Source organism: Epinephelus fuscoguttatus, linkage group LG7 (genome assembly GCF_011397635.1).
Source record: "Epinephelus fuscoguttatus linkage group LG7, E.fuscoguttatus.final_Chr_v1".
NCBI classification, from domain to species: domain Eukaryota; kingdom Metazoa; phylum Chordata; class Actinopteri; order Perciformes; family Serranidae; genus Epinephelus; species Epinephelus fuscoguttatus.
The window spans coordinates 38,051,259-38,064,426 of NC_064758.1; the positions used below are offsets into that span (position 1 = coordinate 38,051,259).

Here is a 13,168-nt window from a genome sequence, read left to right on the forward strand (position 1 = left end):
TGGAGACTGGACTGGTATTTGTACTGCTGGGGTTGATTAGTGGATGGCTTTCAGGTGAGCAGGTAGATTGGCAGCAGGACTGATGAGAGCCACGCCAAGACACACAGACACAGAATTTTTGCTCTTCTGGTTTGATGCTCAATTGCAATTCATCATCTCATCGTGCCTGAACTGTGCAATGACCGTACAGTTAAATCTAATCTTCATCACTCAGGCAGTAAATCAGGGACAGACTCTTGCGTTTATTGGGCTGGCCCCTTGGTCCAGCTAAAAAATGAAAAAGAAAACCCTAAAGACTTTATAAAGGTGCCTCCAGAGCTGTAAAAGACATTGCACAACAATTTTAACAGGGTGAGTAGTACTCTGTATAATGAGTGAACTGAGATTCTTGTGTAAAATTGGTGAAATGGCCCTTTAAGGATGTCACTTTGCAGCATCATCTTAAAATCATTAATTGATTGTTGTGTTTCTCCCGTTTTCTTTTCAAGAAACTCTCCAGCATTTAATCTGTATCTAATAGTGTCTTAAATTTGTATTATTTATTTTGTAATAAAACACAAATCGTTGATCAGGGGTCACTTGAGTTAAATTTTCCTTTGGAATTCATTTCATTTATTTATTTATTTATAAGGACAACACACATTAATCAACATTTCCATGAATGTGCCAGTATTAGCCAGCAGGCTAATTTTCAACTGCAGTCCTTTGGCAAGATGTTTTGAAATGAATAAAAGGACAAAATTCACAGGACAAAGACAGCATAAAGACATAAAGGCAGAGTTAACGACAGCACACATAAATTCTCAAGACAGAACAGAAGCCATGCAAAACAACAAACAACAGTAGAGCATCAGAACAATTCAATAATGCAACAACAACAGACAGCAGGTTGGCACTGGCAGACAAGATACATGACGTACCAACACACAGCCATGCAGAGTTCTATCATCTAAAAAGCTGATTATTTCAGATAAATAAAGATTACTGCAGTGAGAGAGGAAAAAGAGCATTTTAAGATCTTAAATTAGGATCAGGCTGAGACAAGAGGAAGGCTTTTCCTCAGGAGCTGACTTTCAAAATCTTCTAAGCCAAGTGATGTCCAGGAGAAATAGACTGAACAAAGAAGAGATCTTATTTTGAATTTTCATACAGAAATAACATTCTCTTACATAACCACCATAATTTGAGCATGAAAACTGAGCCAACCCAAACCCACCTCTGTCTTGTCATCCCACTGTAAAACATCTTGTCATTAGAGGATTAGTTTATGTACAGGTGGCCCCCCGAGGCTCTGAAGGGGTCCCTCTGATCCGGTTACATAACAACACCCTGATGTCACTGACTGCTTCAGGATGAAGTGACGCTAGAAGTTCATGAATTGTTTACATGATCTTTGCATTGCAACAACAGCTGCCTGCAGGTAAATATAACTACTGTATTTATAAAACCTTAAAGTAGTCATGTGTATCACTTGCACAGAATATCAGGGCTCCCACTCATTTTTATTGACAAAATTTCGCCCCATGTAAAAAGGCTGTAGAGATGTCTGCCTTCTCTCCAAAACAATGGAACTAGACGGCACTCAGCCTGTGGTGCTCACAGTGCTGAAAAAAAATGAAAAACTCAACATCAATGTCTCTTTCCAGAAATCATGACCCTGTTACTCAAGATAATCCACAGACCTTGTTGTGAGCAGTTTCATGTAAGAACATGTATTTTCTTTCTATCAAATTACACTTGCCAACTGTATCGGCATGCAGAAGGAACTGTGCATCTACTCATTGATGAGAGGGTTGTGCTTGTGACGGGGGATGTAAACATTAATAGTCCTCCTCGGCTGAGGTGTAAGGTTAGCTAGCTCAGTGGTGCTAGGTGAGCTAGCAGTAGATGCATGCTTTCGTCAACCAGACATATTCCAGCAGGATTATGATCTGAAATCGACTTTACTGAAGGGGTAAAGTTACCAAGAAGTTACCTGCACAGGCAACAAAGGGTGCGTTCAGAAACACTCATTCGGAGTGCTGCAGTTCACTCTGGCACAAACTAGACTTTGTAAATTCGGAGTGAATTCAGAGGGAAATTTTGGTTTATTTCAACCTGTCTCCTATCGTCCTAAATTTGTTTCAAGTGACTAGTGACATAGAAATAATAGTTAGCATGTTAGCTGTTAGCCTAGATACAGCCGTCAGACCTGTTAAAACGTAAGTGAACGGGCAACCTTCAAGTGCAAAGTTAGTCCACTAAACAAGCTTTTTTCCCACAAAGACCGCCTCATATCGTTAGGATAAATGTCAGAGAACATATAGAAAACGACATGTAAACGTGTTGTCTTACCTTACCGGTGTGCTGCCATGTTTGTTTACAATGTAGCTCTGCTTTCCAAAGTGTGGCCGAAATATATCTTGCCAGCTCTAGATAAAGCCCAGCTGGATACTAACGTTACTCCATGTGGAGGTGTCTCGTCCTCGGTCACATCCAGACCTTGAAAATAAGGCTGCAACCGGTCCCATTCCTTGCAACAGAGGCATTCCTCTTCTGTGGGCACTGGGGCACAGCATTCACAGGTACACCACCAATCTCCAGAGCTACGCAGCCTTGCAGCAGCCATTCCTCCTCTCTCGTGCTCTACCTGTTATGCCTCTCTCTCTCTCCTCCTCCGTTCTTCAGTTTCACGAAGCTCTTCGTCAGTGTATTCTGGCTCAAATAAATAAGGGCGGCCATCAAACTCTGCAAAATCAAATTCCTCCTCCACAAAGTCGAAGTCTGGCAAAAAGTCAGCCATTATTCTATAAATCTTTCATAACATAAATGAATGAACTTTTCAGGCTACTGTCCGGTTCTGCCTTCCAGCTGCTGCTGCTGCTTGTTCAGGCACGCTATGAGATCGCTGCTTGTTCTTGCGATATGATATGATGGAAAGCAGAGCTAGAGGGATAAACAAACACGGCAGCACACTGGTAAGGTAAGACAACACGTTTACATGTCATTTTCTATATGTTCTCTGACATTTATCCTAACGATATGAGGCGGTCTTTGTGGCGAAAAAGCTTGTTTAGTGGACTAACTTTGCATTTGAAGGTTGCCCGTTCACTGACGTTTTAACAGGTCTGACGCTACTATGCACCCCGGCTGTATCTAGGCTAACGGCTAACATGCTAACTATTATTTCTATGTCACTAGTCACTTTAAACAAATTTAGGACGATAGGAGACAGGTTGAAATAAACTGAAATTTCCCTTTAAAATGTACCGTTTGGTTATTCAGAACACAACACAACAGAGTGCCAAGCAAAATGTGATTAACTCAATGGTTTGTACGAACAACAGCAATCTTATTTCAGTGTAGAGAGTCAGATTGGATTCATGAACGCACCCCAAGATTACATGATTCCCTGAAGTTAGCATGTAGCTACATGTAGCAGTGTACTGGCAGCTGGAAGTTGACTGTAAGGAAGTAAAGAGGCACTTTCTACCATGAAAAATCACCAATAAAAGCTTCTAAACTGAAAATCTTGTTCTGCAAGGACTATGACCTGAAACTGGGGGAAATGAACATCAGCCAACAAAATTACATGCTTACTTAATGTTAGCATGTAGTAACCTGTAGCAGTGTACTTGCAGTGGGTGAATGACTGTACTTGAATATAGGATCACTTTCTACCACGCAAAATCAGCTTCTAAACCGAAATCTTAACGGCCCTTCATGTTCCAACAGGAATATGTTTTGAAATCTGGAAGAAATTAACATTGGCGAGCAAGATTACATGTTCCCCCTGGTGTTAGCATGTAGCTACATGTAGCAGTGTACTGGCATGAAAACTCACCAATTAAAGCTTCTAAACAAAAGATCTTCACAACTAGACATGTTCTGCAAGGACTATGATCTGAAACTGGGGAAAAATTAACAACATCAGCAACCAAGATTATTTACTTGACACTAGCAAGTAGCTACATGTAGCAGTGTACTTGCAGTGGGTGAATGACTGTATCTGTATATAGCTTCTCTTCCAACCGCAATAAATCACCAATAAAAGCTTCTGAACCAAAACATTAACAACCCATCATGTTCCAACAAGCATAGGATCTGAAATCTGAAGGAAATGTACATCATCGGCAACCAAAATTACATGTTCCCCCTGGTGTTAGCATGTAGCTACATGTAGCAGTGTATGTAATGTAAACACTTTTAGTAGCATGCCTGGAGAAGATGATAATCTGACGTCAGCTTGCCTCAAAAGCAGAAAAAGCTCACAGTGATTATTTTTTACATACATATTTTTACTTACCTCATTATTTGAAACTTTGGCTGCGTTTGATATCCGACATTGTAACATTATATGTATGACAGATAATAATGAAAAATGTAACAGGTCCCTTTTAACCTTTCCTCCTTTAAGTTTTGCCGTGACTTCCACAGTACATGATGCTTTATGTTATCCATACTGCTATTGTAATTTAACAAGTATACACAGTGGACTCTGTAAGATGAGAGCACTGTACCCATGGGACAGTTTTATTTATGAAACCTGATTTGGGCGTAACGTCTACAGGGGATCACTGGGTCTTAACTTTCTTAATAGGCTGTGTAATCGGCCTCTCCTCAGGGACCAGCTAACCTTAACACTTACTGTTCGATGGATTATGTGGGAACAATAAAGTGATTTAGTGCAACGATGCTCCATCTAAAGAAACCAAGCAGCGTGGCACAGAACACAGAGATACAGAGGTGGAAAAAAGAAAACTCACGAGATTACAAATAGCACATGAATTTTGTTTTTAATTAAGAAACACCAGGGGCAAGGGGAGCGTCTTTTCAACATTGGAAATGGAGCAGTCAGGTCGTCCTGACGTGGACAATATTTCATCTGGTACACTTTCATTCACTTGAGCGAGTCATCCGCTTTTTCTGCCATTCAGAAGTGAAACAAATTTTAAAATAAAAACTTCCATCATTACTAAAAGTGCACCTTTCATATTTTGCAATGGCCTAAAAACATCAAAAAGCAGTTGCAGTTTCTTGACAACTCTGCATTGGGCAACAGTGTACAGTGTATATATATATATATATATATATATATATATATATATCTATATGAAAATCCAGTTTAAGAGCAGATACACAAAAGGCACCCAACAAGGGGCACACACCATCGTTCTCTGCTTCAGTGTCCTAAACCTGGACCACAGCAGTGGCTCTTCTCGACCCACATGTTCATATGCGAACAAACATTATGACAAATAATTCATTGTATTTGTAGCCTAAGACTTTTTTTTCATTGAGTGAATAATAAAACCAGTTTCCAACCGTTTGACCAGGCAGTTCCAGGTTTTACAAATCATGGAACATCATTGGGGGATTTGTGATGAACTTCCTGTGCAGGGGCGCTGTATTCAAACTCAAACATGAGGGGAAAAACAAGGGGATGTGGGAGGCAATACACAATAACCAGAGAAAAGAAAAAAAGCAAGTTGCGATTGCTCTAAAACAGCAGAATGAAGCCTTGAAACAAAAGAAAAAGAGAAAAAAAACATAAAATAAATAAAAATGAGGCGACTCTAAGTGAAAGGATAGTGCTCATTTTTAGGATATTAATACAAATATTTTAAGCTTACAAAAAAAGAGAAAAAAAAAGGCTTGTGAACCCCCAAAAAGTGATCGTGCCGTCGTGGTTTTCGTGGTGTGGTCGACTAAAAGGTGGGCGAGCATGCTTTACTAGAGCAACACGACTGGTCACGGCACCTGCAGGAGGCTTCCACTGCATTCCCACACGACCAGACACTATCCCAACTGTGTCGCAGGATGAATCTCCTTCTGCAGAGCAAACCACAGAGCCTTCAGAGTTTTATAGCTTACTGATTTGTCACTAAAGCTACCAAACCTGAAAATTAAGTAACATCTTGAGGCAGTTCTGGGTTGACCCTCCTGAGGATATGGATAATGACACAGGCACGCACACACACACACACACACACACACACACACACACACACACACATACAGCGGACTCCATACTGAGGCTTAAAGCACTGTAGGGTGACCTGTTGGAAATGGAAGCTGCTGAGAAATACATAAAGAACACATGTACTAGCATACACACTCATCATTCTCTAGAGATATCTACCTGTCTGGCAGATAGTTTTTTACACATAAAACAATATGTTCAACAACCACACATAAAAAAATGACCCTTCTCAGCTCTTTAAAACTGTTGTTTTTGAGATCTACTCAATTAAAATAAGGCTGCGGAGGCAAGAAATCATGCCGTATTCTTAGAAAATCAACCTCAAATGCCATGCATATCAACAAATGCAACACTAGTTTAAACTGTTGTGCATTGTTTTTAATCTAAGTAACCAAATCACTAAAAAAAGACACCTCTCTACATGTGACAAACAGGCAACCGTATGACTGTGTGCTGTATCTTCATGTCTGACGTTAGCACCAAGGTTTCTTTCTTTTTCATAAAAAAGAACAAATACAGACACAGAAGACACAACAGCGCTGTGGATGACTTGCAAAGAAAACCAACAAAAAAAAAAAAAATCAGCCGAGTGAAAGCGGCAGAACGTTAGCAGTTATTGATTTGTATTCGACGACCTGAGTTGTGTACTGAAGCTGCATGTGTGACCGTGACCGCGTGTGCTCCTCTCCCAAAGACTGTAAGCATGCTCGCAAACACAACAAAAGGTTCCTCTACAGAAGTGAAGAAAGAAGGCCTAAACATCTTCAAGTATTAATACAGTTAGGCCTATAAAAAGCCCCGGACACACAGTATTAGAACCCAGAATAAACTCTAGGAAAGTTGAAGAGCAGTAATGGTTAGTTTGCATGTTTTCCCCCCACAAATATAATATATATATATTCATATGTATATAAATAAAAATTCAGTGCTGTAAAAACATCTCCAACTCCATAGGATCTGACCCATCGTAGAAGGCCTAATATGTTTTACTCTTCTCATGGCTAAAACTACTGCTGGAAGTATGTAAACTGTACTGGTTCTCCTGTGTTAATAGTCCTTCATTGAGAATACAACACTGAGGAAGAGAAGACTTGTTAATATTGTTTCATTTTTTCTCTTTTTTGGTTTTACTGCACACAGAGAAACATATCCTGTTGTGTCATCTTGGTTTTTTCTTTTTTGGTAGCAGCAAAGCACCAAGTCTCTCTGTGTGAGTCGGCTGTGTTTGTGTGTGTGTGTGTGTGTGTGTGTGTGTGTGTGTGTGTGTATGACATCACTCCATAGTCTCTCTGTGTGTGTGTATGTGTGTGTTTGAGTATGTCTGTGTCTGTTGTGTGTGTGCTGCGATCTATGAAGAGCACGGCTGCACGTTGATGCCGTGGGCTGCGTGGGTTTGCAGGTCGATGGCCTGGGCTGGCTGCTGTCCCGGCCGGGCGTTCATCAGTGCCAGGTTCCTCACGCAGCCCGTCATTCCAGATGAAAACTTCCCTCCTGTCATAGCAGCCATGTTCGGGGCTCCGCCTGTCACATGAGAACACACACAAAGTAAGAAACCAGAAAAAAAGTTCTTCTTTAGACATTTAGACCCACTTCGCATTTTGGGAGGCAGTTTTGTTCTCTGATACAGCTTTAAAGGAACAGTGTGTAAGATTTAAGGGGATTTAGTGCCATCTAGTGGTGAGGATTGCAACTTGCAACCAGCTGAAACCTGTTCCGATAAGAATCCCTGCAGAGGTTTTTACAGGGAGCCAAATTATTCACAGAGGTCTCGTCTTCTCCAATACAAATTCTCCAATACAAATAGACCAGGTGATTAAAAAAGGTAAAAACACAGAATCACAAACCAGTGTTTCTTCAACACCGTGTGGCACACTGCAGACACCTGCTCGCCCAGCGCCTGCTACGTATGCTTATCTTATTTCGGATCCAGACATTCAACAGGTTTTTGCCATGAGCCAAATTGTCCACAGACATCTCCTCCTCCGAAACAAACGGACCCGGTGTTTTACACCAGTAAAAACACTAAATAAACCAGTTTCACGTTAAAAAATCTGAGCTTTTATGACACTGCTCATCGCAGAGGGGCTTCTATGTGAAAGTACAAATGGCCCTGTCTAGTTCCAGTGTTTGGTTTGTCCATTCTGAGCTACTGTAGAAACATGGTGGTGCAACATTGCGTCTCCGTAGATGAGGACCCGCTCTCTATGTAGATATTAGCTCATTCTAAGGTAATGGAAACACAGCAATGTCACGTAGGGGCTGCTGTGGCTGATGCGAAAACATGAATGGTCCTATCTAGGGACGGTGTTTGGTTTGTCCATTCTAGGCTACTGTAGAAACATGGTGGTGCAACATGGCGATCTCCGTAGACAAGGAACCGCTCCTTATATAGATATAAGCGGCTCATTCTAAGGCAACAAAAACATTATTCTTATTTTCAGGTGATTACTGAAGAAAACATATTTCTCATATTCAATTCAATTTCTGCCCCAAAATCCTGAACACTGAAGCTTAAAATAAATGACCCAGATATCTTCTCTAATTTGTAAGTACAACAGAACATCAAGTGGGCCTAAATAAGATAAGATAAACTCTTTGTATGAAGCCCCAAAACTGACGAAATATAGTTGTAAAAATGTGCAATGTAAGTGGAGAAATCAGGATGAAAGCGGTTTGGACAGCTAGCTTACTGTAACTGAAAACACTGGTGCCAAACTATTTCCATTGTTGCAGCTGATAAAGACAAGAGACATTCACTCGAACGTAAAGTCATGAAAACCAAAAAAAAAGGTGTCTAGTGACCTTCCAAGTAGCGTTAGCTTGCGAGCTTAAATGCCTTGGCTACTGTTCCAAGAGGTTACCAAGCCCAAAACTGTGGAACAACAACTTCTGGGTCCGTCATGTGATGCTACGGTGCCAAAAGACTTTTCCCTTTCGTACCACATTGTGAAAGAGACGTCTGTAAATCAATGGATACATTTTTTTAGCGTCAGAACCCCCGTGAAATGACTTGTTTCATTATTGGGATGGATTCATTTGGTCTGATAACATCTTGAAAGTTTACAAGTAGCCGCACAATTCAATGATTTTATTCCCATTCAAGCTAAGGAAGGGTTAAAGCGGAAGTTAGCCAAAAGGCTGGTGAAGTCTCTTGGGCCCAAAGATGTGCAAGATCTTGGTAATTTTAAGAAACTGATAAACTTCCATAGGAATGAATGGGCCCTGCCTCCAATGCTGTATCCAGCTCTCTTTATACATCCATAGAGGTCACACAGTGACTCTACAGCAGCAGTAGTTTTATGAACGAAGCTAGCTTCAGCTAGGTAGCTAGTTCCAAAGGCTAGTGTTAGCCTCCAGTGTTTGCAGTTACGATAGCTAGCCAGAGTTTTTACCATTTTGCAAACTGTTAAAGGAAGGGTGTAAAGCTTTATATTTTTCCACACTTTTGATTTAACCAACTGTTTTTTTTCCAGCTATATGTGACTTGAAACTTTTCACTCCATTCAGACAGTTTTGGGCCTCCACACTTTCAGTCCACTCACCAAGGTATATACTGCCTTTGGTGTTGACCATGAGGCTTCTGCCTTTAGACTGTCCATGTAGTGCGGCCCCTCCATCAATCTGGAGGTATCCATCTTTTCCAGTTCTGCAAGACAAGAGAAGCATGAGGAGACGAACACAACTCAAAACAAGCACTGAGCATGCACAGACAAATCTGAACAGACGCAGTTGATATTTTGATAATAATTGATAAAGTTGGTGCAGTATACAAAGAAAAAACAACAGACTACAGCAACAAACAACCATTAGGGTCTGAAGTTATTGAGATAATTAAGAGAAGACTAAATCTACATATAAAAACAACCATATTATTATGGGTGAAAATTTTCAAAGCCTGTTGTGTTTTAATTTTCGAATGTGTTTTCCAGCCACTGTTTGAACAAACTCCCTTGAGTTCCAGTAATTGCTTAAAATGAAAATCAGGCCTGCTTTTGTTGCTGTTCAGTTACATTTTCACAGCAGTGTAAAACAGACTTGAGTGCACATTGATTTAAAAAGAAGAAACCAAGAATGTGTTTGAGAATGCACCAGAAATCCTTCGTAATGTTGTAGTATCTTGTTCAATATTTTCCGTTACTTTTCAATGTCATGATCACTTCTCATGTAGTGCCGTATAATTTATACTGTATGACATTATCAGGCGCAGTCTGCTTTCTTCCACCATTTTAGTTCATTTTCGAAACTCTTGTACTTATCCTTGTCACAGCCTCTGCTGCAGCCTCTCTCCTTCTTAACCAGAAGCTTCCCTCTCTCCCTCTGATTACAGGAGTGCAATCTGGTGCGCATCTACAATCTACTCTGCTTCAAATACCAGATCGTATACTCAGCTACACAGTCAGTCTCGTTCAAGCCTGATTCTTATCTGTTGTTTGCCTGCTAATACCTGTATCTCTGTGCCCTCAGCAGTATCCTAGTTTGACTCCTGCCTCCTGCTCTTCTACCACACCACCTGGCAATCACCTTGAATCACATCAGCTCTCCCCTGCACTGGACCCCCTGCTCACTTGGAAACCACCTGGGATCACATCTGCTCCATTCACCTCCGCTCTCCAGAACCCCTCCGCCCAGCTCCCCTGCTCCACTCCCCTGCCTCAGACTTAGCCACCCATTACTCCTCCACTCATTTATCTAATAATAAATTACCTCATTTATCCTGCTTCCAGTCTCAGTCCCTGTCTGCATTAGGGTTCGCTAGACTTGTTCTTTAACAATCTTATCCCTATTGTTTCTCTATTAGCCACTGGTTTTTGCTGCAGCTCCTTGAAAACACCAATTATGTTGTATTTTTCCAGATGTTTAAAGGAGCTATATGTAAGAAATCTAAAGCAAATAGTCTTAAAATCCTCCTAATATGTCACAGAGACTAAGGAATAATGTTCATATAACATACTGATATCACCGACAACAATAGTACAGCCAGAATATTCGCATTTAAAAAAATTTTTTACGGTCATGTTTATGTTCTGAATTTGTGTTTTGGCCTGTTGCGCCACCCACCGCCGTCTAGCAGTCACGCAGTCACGCAGTCAGTAGAGTCTCAGCATCAGTTAAAGTTACGACTGAGCTACAGCAGCACGGCAAGCAGCATTAGCAGTGTCCCGGTACATAGCATTAGCAGCCGGCTCCTGCTCAGCTGTATCCCAGCAGCAGCGTTAGCAGCAGAGACGCCGGACTTGCTCGAACGGTCCGCTGGAAAACCGAAGATCAAGGACACGGCGATGCGGCCCTGCCACGGCAGCCGCCCGTGGGCAAACAAATCAGTCTCCAGCGTGCCGCTGTCCAGTAACCTCGAATCTGTAGGGGAGGGGGGGCGCGGACACGACTCGCGGCAGTATTTTGAATTTGAGTGCAGTAACCGTTTTGGCCACATTCTTACATACAGCGCCTTTAATCTTACTATATAATGACGAAAACTGTGTGTGTGTGACTGTTCCACGTTTTTCTGCTCACTGACTTGGTCAATCCATGTGAAATTTGGCACAGTGGTCATGGGAGGATGCAAATGAAGCAATATTACATCAATTGGCCAAAGGGGGGCGCTATAGCAACCGACTGAAATTGCAAACTTTGAATGGGCATATCTCATGCCCTGTATGTCGTAGAGACATGAAACTTTGCACAGAGATGCCTCTCCTCATGAGGAACAAATTTGCCTAAGAACCCATAACTTCCAGTTATATAGATTTTCTGCCATTTTGAATTTTTTGAAAAACACTTTAAATGGATCTCTTCCTAGGAAGTTTGAGCGATCTGCATGAAACTGGGTGAACATAATCTAGGGACCAATATCTAAAGTTCCCTCTTGGCAAAAGTTGGAAAACTTACTAAAACTGAGCTTCTATAAGGCAATGAATATTGTGGAGGGCGTGGCTCATCACATAAAGGTGTATAACATCTCAAGGGTTTCACCCATCACCACGCAACTTTGTAGGCATATGACCACACATAATCTGAGGGGACCCCTCCATTATTGACCCCATCAAACAAAATGGGGGCGCTAGAGAGCTCATTTCTTATCTAGGCCTAACCGCCATATGGATTTTTACTAAACTTGGTAGATATGTAGAACAGGACGCCTCAAGGTGACTGGAGAAATTTAACTGTAATTGGCAACTGGGTGGCGCTATAACAACAGAAAAATGCTTCAAAATGGCTAAAATGCGACTGATCACTGTGGCTCCCCCTGTGGACCAATGTTTTTTTTTTTCTTCTAATTTTTGGTATGACTAAGTCATGGTATGGTATGCTGTACATAATCACGGAAACTGTCAGTCAGTCATTCTGTCAGTCAGTCATTCTGTAAGTCCCACGTTTTTCTACTCACTGATGTGGTCAATCTATGTGAAACTGCACATAGGCATTGAGGACTGGCATAGGTAGAAGGTGACAAAGCTACCAATGGGTATGGACAAGAACTCTATTGTCTCTAAAACGGGGCCCAGTGAGTGACCCTGACCTGGGGCACCCACTGGTTGTTCTGGTTGTTACTGGTTGTGAATGTTAAATTGTGGTTACTGTAATTTGAGGCATTCTCTGGCACAAGAATTTCCTTCGGGATTAATAAAGTTCTATTGAATTCAATCACTTAAGCTCAGTGCAGGATTATACTTGGTTGACACTGAATGACATCTAGAATCTTACCTGATGTTTTACCCACCGAAACCTAAGAATTACTGTCAATTATGTCACCAAGAAGGGGTTTCTGCTCAATTTAAAGGGTTAGTCTAAGTCTGCTAAGACTTTATGGAGTGCAAGAACTCCTTTTAAAAAACACCATCTATTAAAACGTCCAGTGGTTCGTTTGGACATATGCAGACAGTGTATAAATACAGTGTAAAGAAAATACGAAGTCATACCTGACTGCTGTGACCTTATGCCATCTCCCATCATTGATTGACCTCCGGGACAAGATCTCTGCCTCTCCACTGCCCAGCTGGTAACTAAGCATCACACAGATCATCAGCACAACATTAATATGAGCTGACAATAACATGACTCATCCAGATGTCAACAGAACTGCAGGGTAACAGGGCTGAGTCACCTGAACACAAGGTGTCCGTTCTGCAGACCGAGGCTGATGAAGTCCTTGCCTTTGCCGTGTTCTCCGAGTTCCTGGAAATGAATGTGTTTAGTCAGCAGAGGAAG

General features: G+C 41.4%; 1 protein-coding gene across 11 annotated transcripts in view; it reads right to left on the bottom strand.

Annotated features, from left to right (window-relative positions):
- Positions 1 to 4,758: 4,758 nt before the first annotated feature.
- Positions 4,759 to 13,168, bottom strand: part of hspg2 (heparan sulfate proteoglycan 2) — a 167,704-nt gene continuing 159,294 nt past the window's right edge. For all 11 annotated transcript variants that reach the window (XM_049581471.1, XM_049581476.1, XM_049581474.1 and 8 more), the window contains 4 exons: positions 13,065 to 13,135; positions 12,880 to 12,963; positions 9,505 to 9,608; positions 4,759 to 7,483 (listed from right to left, as the gene is read on the bottom strand). In XM_049581471.1, the coding sequence (XP_049437428.1) occupies positions 7,311 to 7,483; positions 9,505 to 9,608; positions 12,880 to 12,963; positions 13,065 to 13,135 (432 nt within the window). In that variant the 3' untranslated portion in view covers positions 4,759 to 7,310. The remainder of the gene's footprint in view (positions 7,484 to 9,504; positions 9,609 to 12,879; positions 12,964 to 13,064; positions 13,136 to 13,168) is intronic.